General features: G+C 48.3%; 2 protein-coding genes across 4 annotated transcripts in view; both read left to right on the top strand.

Annotated features, from left to right (window-relative positions):
• MOV10L1 (Mov10 like RISC complex RNA helicase 1) overlaps window positions 1–26,184 on the top strand; it is a 72,450-nt gene that overhangs the window by 34,214 nt on the left and 12,052 nt on the right. For all 3 annotated transcript variants that reach the window (XM_047868320.1, XM_047868322.1, XM_047868321.1), the window contains exons 11-19: window positions 372–549; window positions 826–896; window positions 3,967–4,058; window positions 10,853–10,911; window positions 11,317–11,414; window positions 22,904–23,003; window positions 23,472–23,650; window positions 24,882–25,028; window positions 25,478–25,599. In XM_047868320.1, the coding sequence (XP_047724276.1) occupies window positions 372–549; window positions 826–896; window positions 3,967–4,058; window positions 10,853–10,911; window positions 11,317–11,414; window positions 22,904–23,003; window positions 23,472–23,650; window positions 24,882–25,028; window positions 25,478–25,599 (1,046 nt within the window). The remainder of the gene's footprint in view (window positions 1–371; window positions 550–825; window positions 897–3,966; window positions 4,059–10,852; window positions 10,912–11,316; window positions 11,415–22,903; window positions 23,004–23,471; window positions 23,651–24,881; window positions 25,029–25,477; window positions 25,600–26,184) is intronic.
• On the top strand, window positions 13,991–14,292 carry LOC125171153 (small nuclear ribonucleoprotein G-like). Its single transcript, XM_047868323.1, has one exon. The coding sequence runs from the start codon at window positions 14,020–14,022 to the stop codon at window positions 14,206–14,208; it is 189 nt and encodes a 62-aa protein (XP_047724279.1). The 5' UTR covers window positions 13,991–14,019; the 3' UTR covers window positions 14,209–14,292.

The following is a 26,184-nucleotide window of genomic DNA, read 5'->3' on the forward strand; positions in this document are numbered from 1 at the left end:
GACAACCCGGAGGGGACCCTCCGAAGTGCTCCACACCTCTGTGCTGCTCTCTCTTCCTGGCGCTCTGCCGCCTTGGCCTCCTTGGACCCCAGTTCCATGCCCTCAGTGCAGAGACCACACAGCTCCCCTGGCCCTCTGCACCAGGGCCTGGCAGCTCTCAGGTGGCAGCCGGGGCCGTCGCGAGGCTCCCTGGGGTACACGGGCCACTGTCCCATGCTGGTGGTGGTCGGTGTTTGAAAGCTGCCTTCTCCCCGGTCCGCTGAGTTTCAGCAGCTTGGACACTGCGGCTCCAGTGCCCGCAGCTTTCCTGGATACGGGCGTGTCGGACATGTGACTCTGTTCTCACTAACTTGCTGGGTTTTTTTTTTCAGCTTTTGAACATGTCAAACTACAAGGAGAAGTTTTCGACTTTGCTCTGGCTTGAGGAGATTCATGCGGAAATAGAACTGAAAGAGTATAACATGAGTGGGGTCACCTTGAAAAGAAATGGGGATCTGCTGGTTCTGGAGGTCCCAGGACTGGCTGAAAGTAGGCCTTCTCTGTACGCAGGTGGGTTTGTTACGTGTCCTGTTTTCCAGAGGGACCGCAGACGCTGCCCCCTCTGGGGGAGAACGTGTGAACCGCAGTACTGCAGTCCCGTCGTCTCCCTTCCTTTGCTTTGGCTCAGAGTTTTCCGTGCACCCAGCCCTGCGCTTTGGCCGCGGTGGCACGATTCCTAAGCCGCTGACCCCCGCTGACGTTTGTTCACAGCGTTTGATTTTACAGTACAGCAGCAAAGCTCTGTGATTTTATCGTTGTACATGTCATGCTATGTTTTTTAACTAGGTGATAAGCTGGTCTTAAAAAGCCAAGAGTACAGCGGACATGTCATCGAGTACATCGGCTATGTGATTGAGGTGAGAGGCGCGCCTGCTCCGCTGGTGCTGGGCCAGCCCTTCCGGCCAGTCGGGGGTCACCTGCCCACCCTGGCTGGGGCAGAGGCGCTTCTTCAGGCTTTTGACGGTACTTCAGAAGAGGCAGGATAAAGTAAATGCTTAAATAAATTTGATGCAGAAAGAGAACTTAATAGCTTTTTAAAAATTACGTACTTTTTGGGGTGCCTGTGTGGCTCTGTTAGTTAAGTGTCTGAGTTGGATTTGGGCTCAGCTTGTGATCTCACAGTTCTATGAGTTTGAGCCCCACGTTGGGCTCTTGGGCTCTGTGCTGACAGCTCAAAGCCTGCTTGGGTGGGATTCTCTCTCTCTATCTCTCTCTCCCCGCCCCCCCAACCCCTCGCACACGTGCTCTCAAAATAAATTAAAAAATGTTTTAAGTCCTATAATTTTCAATCACGTAAGCCGTATAGCCATATTTACCTTTTAAATATATCACGTGTAAGTTGTGATGTTTGCGTTTAGTCAAATTTGGGCATCCTGAATGTGCTCCAGAAGAGAGAGCCTCGGAAGGAAAAATGCGCTTAAAAGTCTACAGCTCTTACTGCTTCTGTGGAGATTTGTTGGCTTTTCTAGCCCCTCCTGGCCCACCGCAAGGTCGTGTGACTCGGCAGCTGGTCTCCATTGCCACCCTGCTCGTAGCACTGCCGCGAAGGGTCAGGGGAAGCCTGCTCACTGCCTCAGGCAGAAAACTAACTGAGGACGCACCAGAGCCCTGCCTCTGGAGTGGGGGTGGGCTGCGGGGACTAGAAGGGTCTGGTAAGGATTTGCAAGAGGGGCGACATCCGGCCTCCGCAGCCACGCTTGCCGCATTCTGCACCAGCACACCAGCACCAGCCCTGGCCAGTGCAGCTGGTCGTGAAACCAGTGCTGTAGGACGACTGGAGAGGGAGCCGCCCCTTGGCGCCCTGCCAGCTGCTCCCGCTGACTGTCCTCAGGGATGTGGCGGCACAGCGAGCTGCCCTCTCTCCCCCTGCAGAGTGGTGGCCGCTTAGCCTGAACCTCCCCGGCTGTAACCACTCTGGCTGTCGACCGAGAGGCATGAGGAGCCCATTATGGCCAACTGGCACAGTCTTGGCTTCCAAAGAGCAGACCCGATTGTGCCCCTCAGGGAGGAAGCCCTGGGGACTAAAGCCTCAGAAGCAGCAGGGCCAGAGATTGAAGGTACAAGGCCCCCTTGGGTCCTGAACACGGGTTGGGGGGGCGCCAGCACCATAAGCTGACAAACCCACACTGAAGCCTTGGGGGTGTCGAGCACCCTTACTCATCCTTCGGTGGGATATTCCACAAAGTCATCTGCCTCTGAGTGATGGAATTCATGGTCGAGTTAGTAAACTCTACAGGCCTCAGCCCATCGCTGTACTTGATTCTCTAGAATTTCATTTTTGGCCAGTGCGGTGGCATAGGAAACCATGATGGTTGAGGAGCCCCTCAGGAGAGCCCCACAGGTGGTGTGGTGGGCAGAGGACACGCATCCAGGATGAGCACTTACTTACTCCATTGATGTCAGATTGGTTCTTCCTTGACAGGCGGCCCAGTGTTCTCACCCTGGCAGCAGCTGGTGGCGACATTCCAGAGTGAGGCCACTGGGCATCTGGCAGGTTGTGTACTCATGCTAGTCCAGGGGGCCCCAGCACTGACCCCTGCCACCATAGTCACCTCCACAGAGGGGCCTCCTTGTTGCCAGGAGCATGTGCCTGGAAACAGACACGGTCATGTCCTCCTTTCCTGCTTAGTTTATCTCATTGAGCATGATTTTCATCTCCAAGCACTCTGCTTGATTTATTAAAGGTGCCCTGGGTTTTTTTTTTTTTTGGAGGGAGAGAGGTGTGAGTTTTTTTGTTTTATTATTTTAGAGACAGCATGAGCGGGGGTGGGGGGCGTGCAGGGGCAAAGTGGGAGAGAGAGAGAGAGAGAGAGAGAATGAGAATCGTGAGCAGGCTCCATGCTCAGTGCAGAGCCATCTTGGGGCTCTATCCCAATGGCCCTGGGATCATGACCTGAGCTGAAATCAAGAGTGGATGCTCGACCGCGAGCCACCCGGGTATCCTGCCCTCTTAGTTTTTATATTAGGTTTGTTTATCTTTTTCTTTATGGATTTTTAAAAAAATTTCATATGTAGTATTTCAGGTTTCTAGAAATAACTGTCAGTGTGTGAAGTCCTTTGGGCCCAGATCTGTGATGGCTGTTTTTGCTGACCCTCACTCTTGGTGATTTGCTTCCTTGTGTGCTTGGTGATCTTTAATTACAGATTCATTTTCATCTGTCTCCATCCCTGGGAAACCTGGGGACCCGTGCCGGGCTCCCCCTCCGTCCACAGGGATTGTGGCTTCTGCTCTGCTGCAGGGAGGGGCCCTGCTGACGGGGCAGCTCCACCACCCGTGTGCCTGCCGGCCTCCTGTCACAAACCAGAGCCGGCTCCGGTCACCTGGCCTCCGTGAAGCCCGCGCCGCCTGGCAGCCCTCATTCAGTTTGCACCCCTTTTCAACTCAGGGCTTTCCTTCCTGTTTTTTTTGTTTGTTTCCTCCCGTGCTCCCTTAGAAATTCCCTTTCTGCCCTGCCTGTCCAGGAACAGCTTTGTGCAGGCGTTAGTTTTGGCTGGAGGGTCCCAGGATGCATAGTTCCCTATTCTGGAAGGGGAAGTCTTGGAATGACCTCTTTACGGAGGTGTTTTTGCGGCAGGTACCCCTCGCTGCATTGGTCATTGTTTGCTTTCTCGTCTTCTTCAGAGACATGGCCTGTGTGGCACACTGTTTCCCCAGAGCCCAGATCTCTAGGGTGCAGCCAGTGAGAAGCTCAGTAAGTGTGCTGGTGTGGGTGTGTCCACCGACCAGGTCCTCCCGTGTGGACAGTGTAACGACACCAAACAACACTGTGATTTAATCCTCTTGATTATTTTTGCAGGGATTTAAAATGCCCAAGTGTAGCTCAAATCTGTAAAGGGTTTCATGATGTGTTGCTAGATACAGAGAGAAGATTGTCCCAACGAATCCAATGTAAAGTATGGAAATTAAATTGTTTGTTTCCTTTTTAGATTCACGAAGAAGAAGTAACTCTTAAACTTAACCCAGAATTTGAACAAGCATATAACTTTGAACCCATGGATGTGGAATTTACATATAACCGGTGAGGCTTTCGGTGTCTCTTCCTGCAAGTGCGTTTTCACTGTTGATGGCGGCAGCCTCTTCCGTCCGTCTCTCCACCCGGAGGTGCCGGGGTGGGGGAGGCAGCGTGGGGTGTTCGTGTTTCTAGGTCACGACTCCAAAGTTGCAAACATTTTCTCTTCATTCATTTCTGGACTCTAAGTACGCGGAGACCTTGTCATTTACCACGTTGCGAGCGTGGAGCAGTGGCCCTGCCAACCTGCCGTCCCCTCCCTTTCATCCACTGCACCCCCCCCCCCCCCCACTAACTGGGATTTTGTATTTGTTTCTCCCTTGCTTTAAAAAAGAAAAAACAGTTTGTGCATCTTTATACACACACACTCATACACCCACACACGGGAAAAATGTATTTAAAAAAAAATTTTTTTAACGTGTATTCATTTTTTGAGAGAGAGAAAGTGTGCGCAAGCAGGGGAGGGCCAGAGAGCAAGGGAGACACAGAATCCGAAGCAGGCTCCAGGCTCTGAGCTGTCAGCACAGAGCCCCACGCGGGGCTCGAACCCACAAACCATGAGATCATGACCTGAGCTGAAGTCGGACACTCAACCGACTGAGCCACCCAGGTGCCCCAAGTATTTTGGGGGTTTGTTTTGAGCTTGTGGTCCCTAGTGTCTAGGAGGATTTCACTGGCATGTTACCAGGATTCTCCATGTTGTGTGTCACTGTTCAGTGTCACCTACTGCTTCCTCCCCCCCCCCCCCCCCCCCGGGTGAGTCCACTACTCTACTTGTTGTGTGGACGGACATCGGCCCTGTCTCTGCTCTGAAGGTTTTCTGTGGGCACTTTCTCCCTCCTTGTGCACAGACACTCATGTTTTCTGGGCTGTACACTTAGAAGTGAGACTGTGGTTTGGGGGATGTACATTTCAGCTTTTACCTGTGGTGACATCAGAGATCCCCAGAACCGGCATCTGTAAGAACCTCTTGATCCATGCCAGCCCAAACCTGGTTTCGTTAGCCTTCTAAATTTGTGCCAGCTTGCTAGGTATATAATGTCTCCTTATGGTCTGGAGGTGCATTTCTCTGACTGCATATAAAGTTCAGAATTTCCATGTTTCTTGGCCACAAGATTTCTTCCTCTCTGAAATACTGGCTCATATCTTTTCCTTCTGAGTAATTTGGTTTTTGATATTTGTAGGAGTCCTTTCCGTGTCCTTTGTGCTGTGCTGTTCCTGGGTAGGCATGCTACAGAGAACTTCTCTAGATCTGTTGCTTGTTGTTTCATTGCATCTTTTAAGTATGAGAAGGTGCTAATTTTAAGATAGATCAGAGATTTTTTTTTATATTAGTTTTATTTAAGGAACATTTGAGTGTTGGGACTGCCACCAGCTCGAAGTGTGTTGGGCGTGAATGGGTTGAGGGTCAGCAGGGAGAGGCCGTTACTGGCTGTGGAAGCAGAGCAGGTGGAGTGGGAGCTAGGTGAGGTCCAGGAAGGGGGCGGTTCTTGAAATGAGAGAAACCAGCTCAGTAGAGCCCCTGCAATGGCAGGGGTTCCAGGGGTGAGGAAGCATGTGTGGGAAGAGGTGGACCTGGCCAGGTGGGACAGGGGTCCTTGGCAGGACGAAAGAGCCAATTTGTCCGTGGACGTTTCTGACCGAGTGTCCCCCTGGACCGTGCAGTGGGCCCACTGAAAGGGAGGAGGAGGCGGGGAGGGAGAAGAGCGCTAGCACGGGCAGGAGGCGGTGCACGAGTTGGCCTGTGGAAGGACGCGGGACAGAGGGCAGGTGTGACAGGCCGTGGGGCTGAGCCTGAGAGAAGGTGTCCAAGAACAGCCAGAGGGTCTGCGGGCCTGGTACTGGCAGCAAGGGGCTGCTGAAAGGCAGCCATCTCGAACGGACGGACAGACGCACGGACAGACACGGGCCCAGGTCTTGAGCAGGCTGGTGGGCGGCCAGGCGGAGGGTGGAAGAAACAAGAGACCGGGTGGGAGCGGCGGGCACCTCAGCACGAGCCCGGCTGCCACCTCTGACAGCCTGGAGCTGTCTGCCTCTGGAGCCTCTGCCTGTCCCGGTTAGGGTTTAGGTTGCTTGCTTGTGTTAAGTTACGGAAAACCAGGATTCTCACTTCCAAAAAAATGTATGTTCCCCACTTGTTAAGAAAGACGGGAAGATGGGCAGCACCACTGCTCCGCGGGTTGAACAGAGCTGAGGGCGGGGCCTCTGAACAGGGCAGGTGGGCCGCACGTCTCTGTGAGTGCTTACTTCCCATAGGAAGTTTCCTGTTTGAAAAGAAGTGGGCCTACGGAGATACAACGTACGTGTGGTCACCTGTGCCTGATGAAACGTACGGTTTGAGGATTTGGACGTGTGTACATCCCGTGAAAGAGCACATCCACCACCGCAGACACTTCCTGTGCCCCTTCCTCCTTCCTTCTCCGCCCACCGTTCCCGGGCCACGGGCAGCACTTTCTGTCGCTAGTTTGTTTGCACTTTGTACAGTTTTACATAAATGGAAACGTTCAGGACCTACTGTTTTTTGCCTGGCATCTTTCTTTCCCTTACCAGAATTATTTGGAGATTTGACCGTACTGTTACATGACTTTGTTGCCTTTTTGAAAATGGTAGTTGTCAGGTGTATAACAGTGATTCTGATTTGGCTCCTTTTGAGGCCTGAGTAGTGTGTGTCGTTAGAGGAATCTGCCACAGCTCACCTGTCCAGTCACCTGTGGGTGGACATTGGGTTTTTCCATACGTCGGTCATTCCAAAGAGAGCTGCTGTGAACGTCTGTGTACAGGTGTTCGGATGGACACAGGTCCCTTTCTCTTGGGTGGGGCGGTGTCATGGCTGGGTCCTGTGGTGCGGGGGCACTCAGCTTCTTAAAGAAGTGCCAAACAGTTTTCTAAAGCAGCTACACCATTTGCATTTCCAGCAGCTCGTGTGAGGGTCCCGTCGCCCCACCTGCTCACAAGCCTTGGGCCGGTCAGTCTGTTCATTTCGGTCCTTCTGTTAGTTGGGAGGTGGTGTCTCTCTGTGGCCCGGGTGCACGTTTCCCTCCTGAGTAAAGCTGAGCACCTCTCCATGTGCTTACTTCCATTCATACGTGCTCTCGTGCTGCCGAGTCTTGAGCCCAGGCAGTAGACGCCCTCCTCTTGGTCCTCCTCCTCTTGTCTGCCAGGCTGTGGGGGCTCTTTGGGGTCTTTGGTGCTCCCGTGTGCCTTTTAGATTCAGCTTGCCGGTGTCTGCACAACACCTGTTGAGATTCTGATTGGGATCACGTTGAATTTTTAGGTCCGTTCACAGGAGAATTGACACCTTCGTATCGAGACTTCCAGCCCTTGAAAAGGGTCCCTCTCTCCACCTAGTCAGGCTGTGTTTCATTTCTCTGACCAGTGTCTGCACTGCTCACTGGGAGTGTTTTGCTTATCTTCTGTCAGATTTTTCCAGCCCTCAAAAAAATGTAATGCTGTGGTAAACAGTAAGTAATTTTAACCTCAAATTGCTTCTAGCTACTATTCACGAATGCAGTTTATTTTTGTATGTTAATTTAGTATCCCGAGAGCTTGTTAAATGGTTCTAGTAGCTTTTACAGATTATGTGGGATTTTCTACATAGACCATCTTTTTGTTCAAGTAAAGAGCTTTACTGCTTCCTCTCCTATCTGAATGCATTGTTTTTCCTTGCCTGACTGCACTGGCTAGAATAGCATTTCACGGAGGTGGCCTTGTTCCCGACCTGAGGGTGTAGCATTCATTCAGTCTTGAACGTCAGGCACCACGTGAGCTGGATGTAAGCCCTTTGTATTCAGCCCTCCATCAGGTTGAGGAGATGGCCTCAAGTTTTCTGCGAGCATTCAGTCATGACTGGGTATGGGGTTTTGTCAGATGCTCTCTCTCTATCCAGGTGGTCATGTGGTTTTCCTTTTTTTTTTTTTTTTTTGTCTATTAAGATCATTATACTGTAGTGGTTTTCTAATGTAAAATCAACTTTGCATTTTTGGAATAAGCCTCACTTGGCCCTAATGTAATTTCCTTTAATACGTTTGATATGATGTGCCAGAATTTTATTAATTTTTGCATCTGTGCTTATGTGGTGTGTTGGTCTGTGGTTTCTTGAAATTATCTTTTTTCTGATTTTGGTATTAGGATAATGTTGGCCTCACAATAAGTTAAAAATCATCACTTTCTCCTCCGTTCTGGGGCTAGTTTGTGTAGAGTATGTAGAATTGGTATTCTTCCTTAAACGTTCAGTGCAATTTGCCAGTAAAGCCTTCTCGGTTTGGAGCTTTCTTTGCAGGAAACTTCCTGACTACAAATTTGATTTCTTTGATAAATCAGTAACTATTTAGGTTACCAATTGTGTGTTGAGTGAGCTTTGGCAGTATGTGTCTTATAAAAAAAGAATTTGTGCATTTCATCCAAGTAATGCATTTGCGTGAAATATCCTAGTATTTCCTTAGTAGTAGTACTTTCCGAATCTGTACTGATGATGTCCCCCTCTCTCGTGCCTGACAGTGGGAATACCTACCTTCTTAGGTCTGGCTACAGGCCTCTCAGTTCAGCCTTATGAGGGAAGAGGGAATCAACTTTTGATTTCATTCATATTTTGCAGGCTCTTTCTCCTTGTTATTTCATTGACTTCTGCTTTGGTCTTTATTTATTTATTTGGGGTTCCATCTGCTCCCCTTTTTCTAGTTTCTGGTGGTGGAAGTTGAGGTCATTGACTTGAGACCTTTCTTCCTTTGTGATTTTGGAGTTTGGTGCTGGGTGAGTGCTGAGTGCTGTCCTGTGGAAGGTCGGAGCACAAGTCACCCAGCCAGGGTCCAGTTCCGTTCCCAGGTGTTTGCTGTTAGGAATAGTGAGGCAGGAAATCGTCTTCCACGTCTGCACAGTGATGTGGATGTAGGGAGAATTGGCATCTTGGCAGCGTGGAGTCTCTTTTTCAACCATAGGTTGCACTTCGCGAAGCTTTCTGTGTTTTTTCCTTTTGTTCTTTGTCCTCCTTTGGAATTCTTGTCTAGCGTTTTCCTCATGGTTTTCCACCTCTAACTTGTTTCATGTTTTAGTGCAAATAAATACCTCTGGGATTTTACCGCTTAGTATCTTGCTGTTTTTCAGATCAGTCAGGTTGGGAGATGATTCATCGGTCTCCACTTTAAGCTATTACGCTCATCGCCTTTTTGGCATTTCTCGAGATCATTATTGCTTACCTTCGGCGTGCTCCTGAGATGAAGTATTTCCACTGGATAACTTCGGATCAGACCTTTCTTGTATGTGTAGGATGAAAAACCTGTTACTTTTATCTTGGTGAATTCCTCCTGTAGTGTGCTTCTGGGATCTGTTGAGAAACCGTTTATTCCCGTTTGGCGTGCTCTTTAGAAGGAAGGCCGTGATCCTGCAGGGTGACCAGCTTGTCTAGTTTGCCTGGCGCTACCTTTGTGACATGTCCCGGTCTTCTGTGCCCTTTGAAAGGTGTCGGAAGCTCCTCTCCTGCTTCTCGGGCAGAGGCGGAATGGCCCCAGCTCGCCAGGCACGGAGCTTGCAAAGCCTCCCCCGGGAAGGCCTGGCCGTTCCTCCGTTTCTTCCCCTTGAATTGATCCACTTGAGTGTCTTGGAGCCCAGGTAACTGTGTGTGAAGAGTCCTTGCGGGGACAGAGCGGGGCTGCCAGGAGCCTCGTGCCCGGGCTGTGCTTGTGCATTCGGTTTTGCCAGCCTCACACCCCCACCCGCTCACCCACCCCCTACCCACGACTCACTGGAGGGCGACCGTGAAGTGTCTGCTCTACACCTCATGATTCAGGTGAGAAACAATCACCTGGTCCTTGGGCTCACAAGTCTGAATTTTCCAGAAACCTGTATGCGGCCCGATTTCTGAGCTGGTGTGGAACAGCTCTTGTGCCTTTGCTTCTTTGAAGGCCAGATGTTCTTTCTGGAACAGACGTCCATCTTCAACTGTGCCTTGGAGCTTTGGTCATCCCATTTCATTGAAGATGAGGTTTTATTTTACGTTTTTAATTCTGTTTGTTGTGTTAAGAAACAAGACAGGCCCACAACGGAGTGGCTTATGCTGAGTGCCACGTCACCAAACAGGGAGGCGATTACAGGTTTGGCTCCCCCCGAAACGGAATCTTAGGCTGGTTGGTCGGGAACTGCCTGGTCAGGACTGGTCAGGACTGGTGAGGCTCCGCCTGCCGGACCCCTGCCCGCCCCCCGCGGAAAGTGAGCTGGGGAGAGGCGGCCCCCTGTTTTTCCCCCGGATAACTGCCTTCTGGCTGCGGGAGTCCTTCGCGTCGGACAGCTCCTCGGAGCCCCTCTGTCCGCTGCCTGGGATGCTGCCTGGTTCGGATCAGTTTTTACTCAGAGTCTTAAAATTGTTAATAAGCCTCAGTTTATGTTTTAACTTTGAGTTGTGAATTTCAGAGGTTTAAATCTTTACAATAAAAATTACTTTGTTGTTGAGGTAGTGGTATTAATATTTTAGGCTGTTTTTCTGTTTTTTCCCCCTACTTGTTCTCTTTATATATTTAAAAGAGAAATACTCCCAGAAAGGAAGGAGTCCCTGCTGTCCCCATACATGGGATGTCTCTGTTTAAAGTTCTTCTGTAAACCTGCTAATGTTGTCATGTTGTGTATAGACAGACACCCACTGAAAAGTGAGCCCCTGCGCTCCAGACTCCCTGGCGGGGCCTCTGAGAACCTCGGGGGCTCTGACTCTAAGACGGCCCCTCTATAAGTATTCGTACAGGTTAGATTTCCACGACCAGTACTAGACTAGTGTTTCTAAACTGGAGGTGAATTATCTGATATTCTCTCTCTGGCAGGACCACGAGCAGACGGTGTCACTTTGCGCTTGAACACGTCATCCACTTAGGTGTTAAAGGTATTATTTTTGTGGAATGATAGTTCACTTCTTCCCAGAGTATTTTTACAAGTTCCGTGTAAAATTTTGTGTAAAACACAGTCTCTTCGGTCGTATAAGTAAAATTATGTGATATCCAACGTTTTTCTTTGCCACTGGCAAGTTTCAGTGTCTCTTTACTATTTAATCTGTGTGGAAATTACTGAAACTGAAGCCATTGCCCTGTGCTTGTCCCTTCGTAACATAATTAACTTTTGTGCCTCCAAATGGGCACATGGCTCCGTTGTGAGCAGTACCCAGAACTGCTGTTCTGCTGTAGCCGAGAAACCAAGTACGGGACCCAGACGGGAAAAGCCTAGGTTGCTGCCGTTCATTCATCGTTTTCAAGCTTTCGGTAACACCTACCTTCTTATCTCGTTTTAAAAGTGTTGTTTCCAGAAGAAATCATTTTACAGTCTCCCCAAGTGACGGTAAACTGGAACGACCTACAAGACACCAAACGTGATGGCCAGCCCACCAGCAAGGTATTGCTTCGGTGACTTTGAAATATTTCGTAGATGGTACGTTAGTTCTCAATGGCCTGGAATTTTAGAGGGGTGTCGTTCAAATATAGCCCAAGATCACAGCTCAAATAAAACTAGGATATTCGGGGGCGGCTGGGGTGGCTCAGTTGGTCTGACTCTTGATTTTGACTCAGGTCATGAACTTGTGGTTTGTGGGATCGAGCCCCGTGTTGGGCTCTGTGATGACAGCACGGAGCCTACTTGGGATTCTCTGTCTCCCTCTCTCTCCCACTCCCCCACTCACATGCATGTGCGCGCATTTGTTCTGTCTCACGATAAATAAGTAAAACCTAAGATATTCATACAACAGATTTAGCGTTAAGTTTATATACAGTTACACGGTGCAGTAAGTGGAGAAAACCAAGGTGTAGATCTGTTTATATGAGCTTATCATTTAATTTTAAAAGTATATGCTTTTCTTGTACACTCAGGCACAGGCACATTTATATGATTATATATGCATAGAAAATGTCTGGAAGAACATGTGTCCACCAAATGATTAACATTTGTAATCTTTGTTTTTTTGTGGGTTTTCAAGTTTATTTATTATGAGAGCAAGAGGGAGCATATGCACATGCGTGCAGGGGAGGGGTGGGGGGGGGCAGAGATAGAGAGGGAGAATCCCAACGTGGGGCTCAAACTCACAAAGCCTGAGCTCATGACCTGAGCCAAGATCAGGAGTCAGACATTTAATGGACTGGGACACCCAGGCACCCCAACATTTGTAATCTTTATGAAGATTATAAAGATAGTTTATTTTTCACTTACGGAAGCCGGTTCCATAAATAGTTACATAGTGCCTGTTTTGTGCCAGCTATCGTCTAGGCTGTCCAAATGTTTATATGAGTAAAACAGAAATGGTTTTATTTATCATTGTGTTTCCAGTAACGAGAAAAACTCTCCATGTCTGTGGTGGAGGTTGTAACCTAGAGTACTGTGCTGTTCGAATTTGCTTTTTTGAACATGCTTTAAATCTGTAAAAAATACAAAATTTTAATTCTAATATTTAGAAACTCTTTCACCATTTTGTAGCCCCTCTCCAAAAATGCAAAACTGATAGTTTTAGAATACTTACCTACATATTCACAGAAAATCCTATGAAGGAAACATTAAAAAGTTTCCATTAAAATCACCTTTCTTTCTTACCTGATCTAAAAGTAGCAAAGGATCTTCAGTGGAACAGACACAGCGTCACCTGCAGCACCCCGCTCGCCGGTCCACCCTGTGGCCTGATTCCCAGGGAGGGTCTGTCACCCTGATGGGGACTCGGTGCCAGGTGGGGGAGGTGGTGCTGTTTGTGTGGGTCACATTCCTCATCAGCTGAACCTCAGTATGTTTAAATGCAGAACATGATCTTCTTATGGATAAGCTAGGTCGCAAATGAACTTGAGGTCATTCCACGCATCAACCAAGATGCAGTTACAGAGACTGAATCTGCCTTCCTACCTTAACTAATCAAAACTCAGACAAAGCACACAACACAACAGTTTCAGATACTTGGGTATCGCATGTCCTAGGACAGTGATTTCTGACAGAGGAAGCAAATGAGGTGACCCTGTGATTGCCCCAACTTACGATCTTCAGAGCTCCCGGGCCAGGGAGCAGAAAGGGAGGCCAGTGGTCTACAGAATTGAGGAGACACACCTGGTGGCAGCATAAGGACAAGGTGGATGGCATTCACGGGGCAGAGGACTGGGGGAGAGCACAGGACAAGAAGGGTCTGCAGAGACCCCCCACCACCACCCCGGAGTTGTGTCACGAATGCATGCCTGGGAAAGAAGCCCTGGAAAGCAGAGAGGAAGCCCGAACCCACCCCCACCCTTCCCCCAGTGCCGGAACGACTGGTTCCCAAAGCCAGAGAATTCACAGGGCGACAAGTAGAGTCCTCAGAGGGTGTTGCCTGCGGGTGGGGAGAGTCTAGCCCTACACTGCCTGCCAGCCCCACCCATCCACGGGCCCAGCGGAGAGTGGCTCTCCAAGCAGTGCAGCCACATCCCACAGCCAAGGTCAAGGATAGTTGCAGGAGTACATACACACGAGGTGTAAAATTCACAACAGCTGGTATCTAATCCAGAAATAAACTGAAAAACACTGTCCATAATAAGGAATTTCAGGGGCGCCTGGGTGCCTCATTTGGTTGAGCGTCCAACTTCAGCTCAGGTCATGATCTCACGGTTTGTAGGTTCGAAGCTCCACGTTGGGTTGCCCTGATAACACGCAGAGCCTGCTTCAGATTCTCTGTCCCCACCCCTCTCTCTGCCCTTTCCCAGCTTGTGCTCTTTAAAAAAAAAAAAAAAAAAAAAAAAAAAAAAAAAAAAAATTTTTAAGGACTTAACATTGCTACTTTATTTTAATATGAAATTTATTGTCAAATTGGTTTCCATACCAAAAAAAAAATTTTTTTTTTAAATTCCATCAGTTGAAATCAACTAAAGAAAATAATAGTGGTATGCCAGGCCTAATAATGCAGGAGCGTGAAGGATGCCACAAATTCCACCTGGGGGCGTCTTTGAGCTTGCCGAGTAGACACCATTAACAAAGCTCACCCTCCTAAATTGAAAAATCTATGGACGAGAGATTATCACTGAGATTAAATGGTGGCAGACATGTCCAGGGAACATTGCGGGGGTTCAGTCCCTTCATGAATCTTGGGAAAGATGGACGTGTGGAGATGGCAACTAGTGGGGGGCAGAACGACATTGGAATGGTGGTAATTCCAGGAAATTGTGTCATCCTGTTAGAAGCCTTGGAATGAGCACTGTCAACCACGGGTGTGTTATGGAAGAAACCAGTGGCTTCCACGTGTCCCCTCTCCGTAGCTCCTACTATATAAACATTTTCCTACTATATAAAAATCAGGTTGTGCATTTTCATATTGAACTTTCTGGTTCAATAAACTTCTGTAATAGTCAAAAAAGTAATAACAGTGGTAGGAATTAGCAGACATGGACGTTAAAACAGTTATTATAATTATACTCCATATGCTCCACATTCAGTGGAGATATAAACAATAAAAGATAGGGGCACCTAGGTGGCGCAGTCGGTTAAGCGTCGGACTTCAGCCAGGTCACGATCTCGCGGTCCAGGAGTTCGAGCCCCGCATCGGGCTCTGGGCTGATGGCTCGGAGCCTGGAGCCTGTTTCTGATTCTGTGTCTCCCTCTCTCTCTGCCCCTCCCCCGTTCATGCTCTGTCTCTCTCTGTCCCAAAAATAAATAAACGTTGAAAAAAAAAATTTTTTTTAATTTAAATAAATAAATAAATAAATAAATAATAAAAGATAAATTTCTAGAGACAAAAACTCAAGGTCTTAAGATGAAAAGTATATCAGACAACTAACAGACTAGAAACTACAGTCAGAAATATTAGTGAATTTGAACACGGATAGAAACTCAGCAAAGCGAAACAATAAAGAAGAATCTTAAAAAAAAAAAAAAATCCAAAAAAGCATCAGTGAGCTGTGGGACAAGTACCCACGGCCTTGCATCCACACAATTAGAGTCCCAGAGAGGGGAGTGTAAGAAATACTAGAAAAAACAGTGGAAACTTTCCTGATTCGATGAAGACTATAAACCTACATACATATCCAGGAAATTTAACAGACCTGAAGTACAAGAAATCTGGAGAAAACTGCACCAAGACACATGACAATCAAATGCCTGAAAGTTGCTTAGAAAGAACTTATAAACCTTAGAAACGAAGTCTCATTATAAGCAGGGGAGCAGAACAAGGAACGGCAGCAGATTTCCTATTGATAGCAGTGGGGCGGCTCTGGAAGGTGCTGGCAGGAAACAGTGTCCGCCTGGAACTCTGTGCCCAACCTACACTTCAGAAATGAAGAGGATGTACACAATTTTCCAGACGTGCCTGAGCTGAAAGGTGGGGCAGGAGTTACCGCTGACCTGTACCACCAGCCGCGAAGGCCCTTACAGCACATGGAAACCGCCCTAGAGGGACACGATGGCCTCCCTGGAGGAGCAAAAGGGACCAGAAATGATAAGTGGGTGTGGACATGTAAAGAATGTTTTGTTGCAGAAAAAAATCCTCTTTAAAAGATAACTGAGTTTTTAACTCACTTTTTAATTCATTTAAAAGCGAGCGCACACACGGCAAAGAGGGGCAGAGGGAAAGTGAGAGAGTCTCAAGCAGCCTCCGTACTTGGCACAGAGCCTGATGTGGGGCTCAGTCACAACTGTGAGATCGTGACCTGAGCTGGAACCAAGAGTCAGATGCTCAACCAGCTGAGCCACCCAGGCACTCAGTAACTGACTTTTTAAACAGAAGGATGGGGCGCCTGGGTGGCGCAGTCGGTTAAGCGTCCGACTTCAGCCGGGTCACGATCTCGCGGTCCGGGAGTTCGAGCCCCGCGTCGGGCTCTGGGCTGATGGCTCAGAGCCTGGAGCCTGTTTCCGATTCTGTGTCTCCCTCTCTCTCTGCCCCTCCCCCGTTCATGCTCTGTCTCTCTCTGACCCAAAAATAAATAAACGTTGAAAAAAAAAAATTTAAACAGAAGGAAATCCTATAAAATGTGATGACATGGGTGGACCTGGAGGACATTATACTCAGAGAGATAAGCCACGTCCTACAGGATCCATCTCATATGAGATCTCTTTTTTTTAATTTTTTTTTAATGTTTTTTTATTTATTTTTGAGACAGAGTCAGAGCATGAGCAGGGGAGGGGCAGAGAGAGAGGGAGACACAGAATCCGAAGTAGGCTCCAGGCTTTGCACTGTCAGCACAGAGCCCGACACAGGGCTCGAACTCACGGACTGTGAGATCATGACCTGAGCCGAAGCCGGATGCGTAACCGACTGAGCCACCCAGGTGCCCCAACATAGGAGATCTCTAAAATGATAAGACCCACGGGGAGCCTGGTGGCTCGGTTGGTTGACCGTCCGACTTCGGCTCAGGTCATGATCTCGTGGTTTGTGAGTTCGAGCCCCATGTCAGTCTCTGTGCTGACAGCTCAGAGCCTGGAGCCTGCTCCAGGGGCTGGGGGAAAGGAATGGAGAGCTGCTGACAAGTGGGCACGAAGTCTCAGTCCTACAGGGGGGCAAGCTCTGGGGGTCTGCTCTACAGCTCTGACCTGCATTACATGCTATACTGTACATAGGAACATTTTTAAGAGGGAAGATCTGAAGTGAAATGTTCTTACTGTGGTAACATTTTTAAGTGATACTTAAATAATTTTTAAAAAGATAATTGATTTTTTAAGTTCTTGAAATAGTAGCAACGTATTATGTAGTTTGTAACATACGTAGATCTAAACAAGGGATGGGAGAAGAGAGTATCACTTCTCTTATACCATATTGGTGTAATTTACTTGAAGTAAATTGTGATCAGTTAAAGATATGTACTCTAAATCCTAGAGCAACTACTGAAATAACAAATATAAAGAGCTAGACCCACAAAGGAGATAAAATGGAATTATAAAAACAATTCAAAAGTAGCCAGAAAAAGACGGACACATGGACAGTTGTACCATGACCTGACTTAATTCCCACCCACCTGTGCAGTGATTTACTTAGAGTGGGCGTTGACATCTCTGGCTACAATTGTGTGTCTAGAACAGTTGAGACACAGAGAAAACAAATGGCAAAGTGAGAGAGTTACATGTAACGGCATCAGTAATCACATCATGTGTTCGCGGTCCAAACACGGCAGTTAAGAAGCAGAGATTGCCGGCTTGGATAAAAAGGAAAGACCCAACTATATGCTGCCTATAAGAAACACATTTTAATGTTTTTTTAATTCATTTTTGAGACAGACAGACAGTGTGAGCAGGGGAGGGGCAGAGAGAGAGGAAGACCCAGAATCCGAAGCAGGCTCCAGGCTCTGAGCTTTCAGCACAGAGCCCGATGTGGGGCCCGAACTCAAGAACCGTGAGATGGTGACCTGAGCTGAAGTAGGATGCTCAACCGACTGAGCCACCCAGGCGCCCCACTAAGAAACACATTTTAAATATAAAGACACAAATAAGTCAAAAGTGAAAGATGGGAAGAGGTATCAACAAGAAAGACAGTAACAGTCACAGGATGGGGTGGCGGGGTGGCTGTGTGAATGTCAGGGTAGGTTTCGGAGCATAGGGAGGATCAAGGTGGTGTCACAGTATTTCAGGAGTGCCTAACAATCCTAGGCACTTCTGCACCCAATAACAGACTCAGGGCACACGAAACAGAAACTGATAAAACTGCAGGGAGAACCAGACAAGTTCCGTGTGCTGGTCAGTGATGTCAGCACCCCTCCCTCTGTTAATAACAGAACAGACTGACTGAAAGTGATCCGTGCAAGGGAGCAGAACAATAGTCAGCCTCTGTGACCTGAGGGATGTTTGGGTTTGTTTTTTTTTTAATTTTTTTAATGTTTATTTTTGAGAGAGAGAGAGAGAGAGAGAGAGAGACTGAGCACAAGTGGGGGAGGGGCAGAGTGAGAGGGAGACACAGAATCCGAAGCAGGCTCCAAGCTCTGAGCTGTCAGCACAGAGCCCGATGTGAGGCTGGAACCCACAATCCGTGAGATCATGACCTGAGCCGAAGTTGGACATCCAACCAACAGAGCCACCCAGGTGCCCCTAAAATTTTTTTAATGTTTATTTTTGAAGGAGAGACAGAACACAAGTGGGGAGGGGCAGAGAGAGAGGGAGACACAGAATCCCAAGCAAGCTCCAGGCTCTGAGCCGTCAGCACAGAGCCCCCAGTGTGGGGCTCAAAACGACAAACCGTGAGATCATGACCTGAGCCAAAGTCAGACGCCCAACCGACTGAGCCACCCAGGCGCCCCAGGGGGATGTTTATAGAGCACCCCACCTGGAAAGAACTGAATGCATACACTTTGTGTAGAGGTGGACACAGAACACTCACTACTGTTGACCTTATCTGGGGCCATGGAACAAGGCCACCAAATGGCAAAAGGATGAAAGTGATACAAGATACGTTGTCTAACCGCGTGGACTCAAGTTAGAAATCAATAGCAGAGGGATCTCCAGAAAATCCCCAAATCTCAAGAAACCAAAAACATACTCATATGCAACCCACTGATCCCAGAAGAAATCAGTAGATAAGCGAGTGTTTTTCCCAGTGTGAAAGTGATGGTACGGCACCTCCAACACTAAGGGGCCGCCAGAGCCCTCGTCAGGCAGATTTACAGTGCTGAGTGACCAGGCTTCAAGTCAGTGACCTCCGCTTCCTCCTCAGAAAACTAGAAAAATAAGAACAAATAAAATGCAAACTAAGCAAAAGAGAGAAAATGATAAACATTGGTACAGGAATCAGTGGAATAGAAAACAGAAGAACGGTAGAGGAATCAGTGAACCCAAAAGCTGGTTCTCAGAGAAGATCAATAAAATTGATAAACTTCAAAGACTGATGGGGGAAAAGCGTGAAGACACAGGTCACCAGAATCCGGGAGGAGATAGGGGACGCCACTGCGGGCTGCAGATTTTGAAGAAGATTGAGGAAGAGTCCTGGGGGACTCTTGACGTTTGACGTGTCAGCTGGCCTGGGGCCCAGGGTGTTTGATACCTAGTTCAGTCGTGTTTCTGGGTAGGATTGATGGTGGGTGGGGGCCGGGGGGGTAATCCCTCCTGGGAGGCCTGAATGGAGCAGGCAGGCCTGGCGGGACACCCCCTGCTCTACTGCCTCTAGTAGGAACATCGTCCTGTCCTGCCTTTGGACTCGGGCCATCAGTTCTGTGTCTCCAGCGTGCCAGAGGCACACCCCGGACTTCTCAGCCTCTGTCAACACATGAGCCAGTTTCTTCTAAGAAATCTCTTTTTAGCTTACACATGTATGTCCTGTTGATTGTTTCTCTAGAGAACTCAGAGAACTCATATGCATATGTATGGGTGTGTATATGAAAGAGACCAGGAGAATGGTTCATCCCAGGAATGAGAAGCGGGTTTAACATTCCAAAGTCAGTCTGTGATATTCATCATGTTAACAACCCAAAAAGGAAAAACCATCATTTCCATAGATACAGAAAAGGCATCTGACAAAACCCAACATCCATTCCTGATCAAAAGGCTTAGCAAACTAGAAATGGAAGGGAACTTCCTTTAGCTACAAAAAACCCACACAGTGAGAGACCAAATGCACTTTTCCCATGAGGATCAAGACACGTCCACTCCTGCCACTAACATTCGACACTACAGGAGGTCGTAGACCAGCACTGCAGCAAGAATAAAAGGCATCCGTATTGTGTGTAAAATCTGATGGACTCTGAAAAGAAGCTGGTGGAATTAGTGAGTGAGTAGCAAACTTGCAAGATACAAGGCCACTATACAAAAATAAATTATATGTGTGTGTGTACACACACACACACACACACACACACACTAGCATTAAACACCCAGAATCAAATTTTTAGTACTATATAAGGTAGCATCCAAATGTTCTTAAACATTGAAGGTAAATGTGACAGAAGATGTGCAAGACTGGACCCCTGGAGTCCCCACAACACTGATGAGAGAAACTGTTCATGTATCAGAAAACCCAAACCGACCTCCAGACTCTGTGCCAGTCAGGTCCAAATCTCACCAGACATTTTTGTGGAAACTGACAAGCCAACTCCAAAGTCTGTATGGAAACGCACAAGGCCTAGAATTTTCAGAACAACTTTGGAAAAGAACACAAACTCAGAGAACTCACCCTGCCTGATCTGGAGATTTGTTGCAAAGTTACAACAATCAATGCAGTGTGCCACTGGCATCAAGACAGACAAATGTATCCGTGGAACAGAATGGGATGCCTGGAAATAGACCGGGAATTTGGACAATTGACTGAATAGACGTGCAGAGGTGGTCAAAGTAGGGAAAGTATAACCTTTAACAAAAGGTGCTATGACAGTCGTGTCTGTGTACAGAGGTATGATACCTCACAGCCTGCACAAAGATTAACTCAAAACAGATCGTAGCCCTAAATATAAAGCCTGAAACCACAAAATTTCTAGAAAAGCACGTGATAGAAAATCTTAATATATTTAGGTGAGATAAAGAGTTTTTAGATAAGATGCTAAGAATGTGATCCATAAAGAAAAAATACTGATAAATTTGGACTCCAATGAAGTAAATTTTGCTGTTCGAAAGACCTGGTTAAAGACAATGAAGAGACAGATGACAAGACGGAAAATCTTGGCAAATCACATATCTGAGGAAAGACGTATTGAGAACAAAGAAGTGTGTACACTCAGTAATTGAAGAAATGCTCAATTTAAAACAACTACCAAGTGCCCAGCCAGCTTGTCGCCAGAGCATGAGGCTCTTAAAACTGAACCAAAGACGTGAACACATACTTCACCAAAGAATATACAGATCTTACTCCGCTTACAGTGGGGTCACGTCTTGTTAAACTCAGCATAGTTGAAAATACCATAAGTTGATGGTGCAAACACCTAACCTACCAAACATCACAGCCTAGCCTGGCTTTCCTCAGACGCGCTCGTAACAGTGGGGCGGAATCCGCTAATGCAAAGCCTGTTGATGATAAAGCGAACACCTCGTGTAACGTACTGAGTGCTACACTCTCGGTGACAAACAGAATGGCTGTCTGGGTACAGGATGGTTGTTGACCTCGTGATCGTGGGCTGACCGGGGGCTGAGGCCGCCGCCCAGCGACACGGGAGGATCGCACCACACATACCGCTAGCCCAGGAAAAGATCCAAATTCAAAACTCCAAGTACAGTTTTTACAGAACGTGTACCACTTTCACACCATCACAAGACAAACCACTGTCAGGGACTGTCTGTATGCAAATGATAAGTCATGAAAAGATAACGTTAGTCCCTAGGGAGCACAGGTTAAAACACAGTGAACTCTGCTACTACCCCCGTATTAAAATGGCGAAAATGGAATTAACGGGACCGACCACACTAAGGGTCGTGCGTGTGTGCAACAGCTGGAGCCCGGCACGGGCCGGTGGGGATGCAGAGTGGCACGGCCGCTTTCGAAGAGAATTCCTGAAGAAAGCTAGGCCTGCACTTGCCATACGGTCCAAGCGCTTCACTCGTGGCGCTGGCCCCGGCGACGCACGTGTGAGGGGTGACGCACGAGAGTTGACAATGGCGCTGTCAGTCATGGCCAACGCGGGACCAGCCCAGCGTCCGTTCCCGTGCAAGTGGGTAGAGGAGTTGCGTGACGTTCTCCTGGCGCAGTGGTTCTCAACAGTGAGAGGGGTGGCACAGGTGGGCCTCAGGACGGTTCGTCACACTGGAGAGATGTCAAAAAGTGCACAATCGAGGCTTCCGTGTACGAAGCATTCTAGGAACTGGAAGCGCTCTGTTGACAGCGGGGGACGTCGTATGAGCCCAGGAGTGTTTGTCGAATCGTGATAGTGTCGTGTGTACGTGTGACACAACTTGTCCATACTTGTCGTGCCCCTTTAGAGGCATAGACCGCATGGGAAGGTAAATTGCTGTGTCCTTCTGGACAAAAATTTGGCAACGTGTGTACAATTGCTAAGTGAAACTTTTACTTTTTAAATTTTTTTAGTGTTTGCATTTTGAGAGAGCGTGAGCGAGCGAACATGAGTGGGGGAGTGGCAGAGAGAGAGATGGAGACAGAATCCGAAGCAGGCTCCAGGCTGTGAGCTGTCAGCACAGAGCCCGGTGTGGGGCTTGAACCCACGTGCTGCGAGATCACGACCTGAGCTGAAGTCAGGCACTTAACTGACTCAGCCACCCAGGCGCCCCTCAGGGAAATTTTTAGTAACAATTTTCCTTGCAGGATTTGTCCTAGGAAAGTGATCCTGTGATGCAATCCTGTGATCAATGTGCCGAGCTGTGTGTTACAGCATTGTATGTAACGGGGGAAATTTGAAAACCAGTTCCCTCGGTCCAGGACAAACTCAGTTTATGTTTCAATTCACCCAGAACCGGTTCTTCTATAGGATTTGGAACACCACTGGTAGAGAAGCACCGCCAGCCCTTGGCGGTGCCTGAGAGGCGCGTGATGCTCAGAGTGAGTGCTAACCTGAGCTGTCCTTCGGAGGGCTTGTTTACATTGTAGAGAAAAGGGTTTTGCCTGAGGGGTTCCACGGGAGCAAGGGACCCCAGGACTTGCCTTCAGCCACTGCGGGATCTCCCTGGTAGGTGAGCAGGTGCAGCGGGGAGGATGCAGAAAAAAAATACACCTTAGTCAGCTACATGTAACCCTTTGTTCTGGAGTCGCCATCACAGGATTTAGTCTGTTATATTTATTTTTGTAAGGGGATTTAAAAAAACATACACCTTTTTGGCAGGTTTTTTATCAGATGCCGTGTATTTTTATCATGTTTTGAAACTACGTGACCTGTGATCCATGCAAAGATGTGTTAAGTAAATAAAACAAGTAGAATGGGGGATCCAGGCGAAAAGAAAAAAAAACTGGAACGTCAGCAGTGCTTATGTTCACTCTTCAAAGCTGTGTAAACAAACGCAAGGGTTTTTTTAAGGCCGTTTTTCTGCATGATTATTTCTAGAATCAGAAATCCACAAAGGACCAAAGTAAACACGCAGCAGAGGAGAGGCCAGCTGGTGCCCAGGACGCACTGAGGCTGGCAGCCTTTGCCAGAAAGCCAGGTAACCTGGGTGCGTATTGCGAGGGGCTGCCTACGGGCCGACCCCCGGCGCGGCCCGCTCCTGCAGAAGCGAGACGGGTCGGGAGGTGTGTGTGGTCTGACCACAAGCCAGAGCAACGAACACTTGTCTCCACTGAAGACTGGGGACGTGAGGTTTCAGGTTAGGTCCTCGACCTGAGATGTGACGACGGGCTATTTTCGTTGACCTTTTCCAGAGTGGGTCTCCAACATGCTAGGTGATGCTGCACGTGTAAAGCAGAAAAATGAATTAAGTGGCCGGTGGTTTTGCCCTCGGCTAAGCTGATTTTCCCCACTCTGCCTGCCCGAGTTGAGGCTGTTAGAAAGAGCGCCTCAGCAGTGGGCTCTGAGGAGCCCCCCCGCCTGACTGGCAGTGTCCCGGCTGTCCTGGTGGCCCGTACTGACCCGTGCTCCGGCTGTGCCTAACACCATTTCTCCACTCTGAATCCAGTAAATGAAGCCCAGATCCCCAAGGCGAGAGAAAAGGAATTTTTCAATCCCGTGCTCAATGAAAACCAGAAGTTAGCGGTTCGAAGAATTCTCAGTGGCGACTGCCGCCCGCTCCCGTACATTCTGTTCGGGCCTCCTGGAACCGGGAAGACAGTGACAATCATAGAGGCTGTTTTACAGGTAACCACAGGTGGTGACACGGCCACCAGAAAACTCGGCTCTACGCTGGGCCTTCACATCTTTGGGAAGTGCTAGCTCCTGCAGAGTCAGAAAGCGGGGACGGGCTCAAAAACCCATTATTTCACGTTTAGCTGAGTCTGTTCTGTATTGTTTATGGGAGCATGTAGGGTTTTCAAAGCTTATTTCATCGGTTTAGAAGGGACTCTGTTGCCCGCATATGTAAAATTTAAGGTACAAAAACAGATGAACAGAAGGGAAGGGAAGCGAATATAATATAAAAACAGGGAGAGACTCTTAAATACAGAGAAAAAACGGGGTTGCTGGAGGGGTTGTGGGAGGGGGGATGGGCCAAATGGGCTAGGGGCATTAAGAAGAAAACTGGTTGGGATGAGCACTGGGTGTTATACGTAGGGGATGAGCCTCTGGAGTCTGCTCCTGAAATCATTATTGCACTATATGCTAACTAACTTGGATGTAAACAAATAGGTAAGTAAGCAAATAAATAAAACAAAATTTAAAAAATAAAGTGTAGCCTATCATGCCAGGCACTTAAAGATGGAAATTGTTCAGGTGGAAATAATGAATAAATAAACATATACGTATATGGAATGTAGAAAGGACTCTATTCTTAGAACGGTCAGTCGCTCTGGGGTGCCCAGCTGGCTCGGTCAGGGGAGCCTACGACTCTTGGTGTTGGAGGTTGTGGGATGTCTGAGCCCCATGGTGGGGGTAGATTACTTTAAAAAAAAAGAATCATCATTGACTCATCACATCATGAAATTTTCCTGCAGAAAATAAGTTCCCGTTACAGTAGCTCAGCCACCGTTCTGCAGAAGTTTCTGGTATTTCCATTATTTAAAAGTTGAATTGGTGGAGATCGCGTGTAGTATTTTTGTGTCATTCGGGATTCAGATTAGCAGGTGTGTGCTGAGTGTCCAGCTGGTACCGTACCGCGAGCCGTGCACACGAGAATAATCTGACGCTGTGTCTGCCTTGGGAGGGTAGCCTGGGGTCTGGGAGGACAGAGAACTCCCTCGCCTGCCCTCGTGTCTTGCTGGCATGTGCACCCGATGGGAAGAATCATCCCTGCGTGAGTCTGAGCCCACGCGTGAGCCCACACGGCCAAACCCGCGTAGTGAGCTCGCGCACGTTGGCGTCAGCCTCCCGACCCGTGCCCGTACTTGGCAGGTTGACATTTACCACCTCTGTTTCTCCTGTGTCCTGGTTGAAGGTGCACCGCGCTCTGCCGGACAGTCGCATATTGGTGTGTGCGCCCTCCAACAGTGCAGCCGACCTCGTGTGTCTGCGACTGCATGAGAGCCAGGTGCTGCGGCCGGGCGCCATGGTGCGGGTGAATGCCACCTGCAGGTTCGAGGAGGTGAGCCGTCCCCGCCTGCTGCCATGGAGGCCCTCCCACCCGCACCCAACTCGAAGTCCTTTCTCCTGCTGCTTCTGCGAGATGAGCATTTGCAGCTTATTAAATAGCAGCACTTCTGCTGTCCCTTTGGGAAAATTAGAAATTCCTGGTTTGCTTAACAAAAGAAACTGAATCTAGAAAACGTATGCACTTGTTTTGGGGAAGGATCTCCAGGATGTTGTGTTATATTCATGGCTCCAGAGTCTGTAGAACATGGACTAAATTGGTATGAAGATATGAAATATTTTGATTTAAGAAAACAATCTTCAGTCATTTACTTAGTTTTAATTAAGAAGTGGGACCAGGACAACATCATCTTTTAGAATTGTTTTCAGCTCTGTGACTATGTCCAATTGAAAGAAACACTTAACTCTCTGGAAAGTAAACTGACCCCCCCCTCCTCCCTCCAGATGATCGTTGATGCTATCAAAGCGTATTGCAAAGATGGAGAAGACATCTGGAAGGCCTCGCGCTTCAGGATAATAATCACAACGTGCAGCAGTGCGGGGCTCTTTTACCAAATAGGAGTGAGGTAGGCACTAGGCACGGCCGGGGTCTCTGGCCTCCCAGAGCTTCTGTCTGAGGGGAGGCTGGCCACACGGGGGGTGCCTGCTGGGCGGGGGCGCAGGGAAGCCACACTCGTGCCGAGACCCCAGCGGCGAGAGGGGCCCAAGGCTGTCCCGAGGGGGGAAAGGACAAGGAAGGAGCCTGTGGCAGCTGGGGCTGCAGGAGGCTTGCAGGTAAAAAGGAACAGTACCGACTGATGAAAGTAACTTTCAGTAGGGGCGCCTGTGTGGCTCAGTCGGTTAAGCGTCCGACTCTTGATTTCGGCTCCCGTCATGATCTCACGGTCCGTGAGTTCGAGCCCCACTTCGGGCTCTGGGACTCTGTACTGACAGCTCGGAGCCCGGAGCCTGCTTAGGATTCTAGGTCTCCCTCTCTCTGCTCTTCCCCTGCTCACACTCTGTCTCTCTCTCAAAAATAAAGATTAAAAAAAATTTTTTTTTAAGTAACTTTAAATAACTGAGGAACGCAATTGAAAACTTAAGTGCTGCTTATATTCTAAGAAAGGTACATAATGTTGCGTTTCTTCAGCAGGAATTGGGACATGGGGTAG

Source organism: Prionailurus viverrinus, chromosome B4 (genome assembly GCF_022837055.1).
Source record: "Prionailurus viverrinus isolate Anna chromosome B4, UM_Priviv_1.0, whole genome shotgun sequence".
NCBI lineage: Eukaryota > Metazoa > Chordata > Mammalia > Carnivora > Felidae > Prionailurus > Prionailurus viverrinus.

Excerpts from the sequence above, each read along its gene's own strand:
- LOC125171153 (XM_047868323.1), top strand. The coding sequence starts at position 14,020 with ATGGACGAGAGATTATCACTGAGATTAAATGGTGGCAGACATGTCCAG.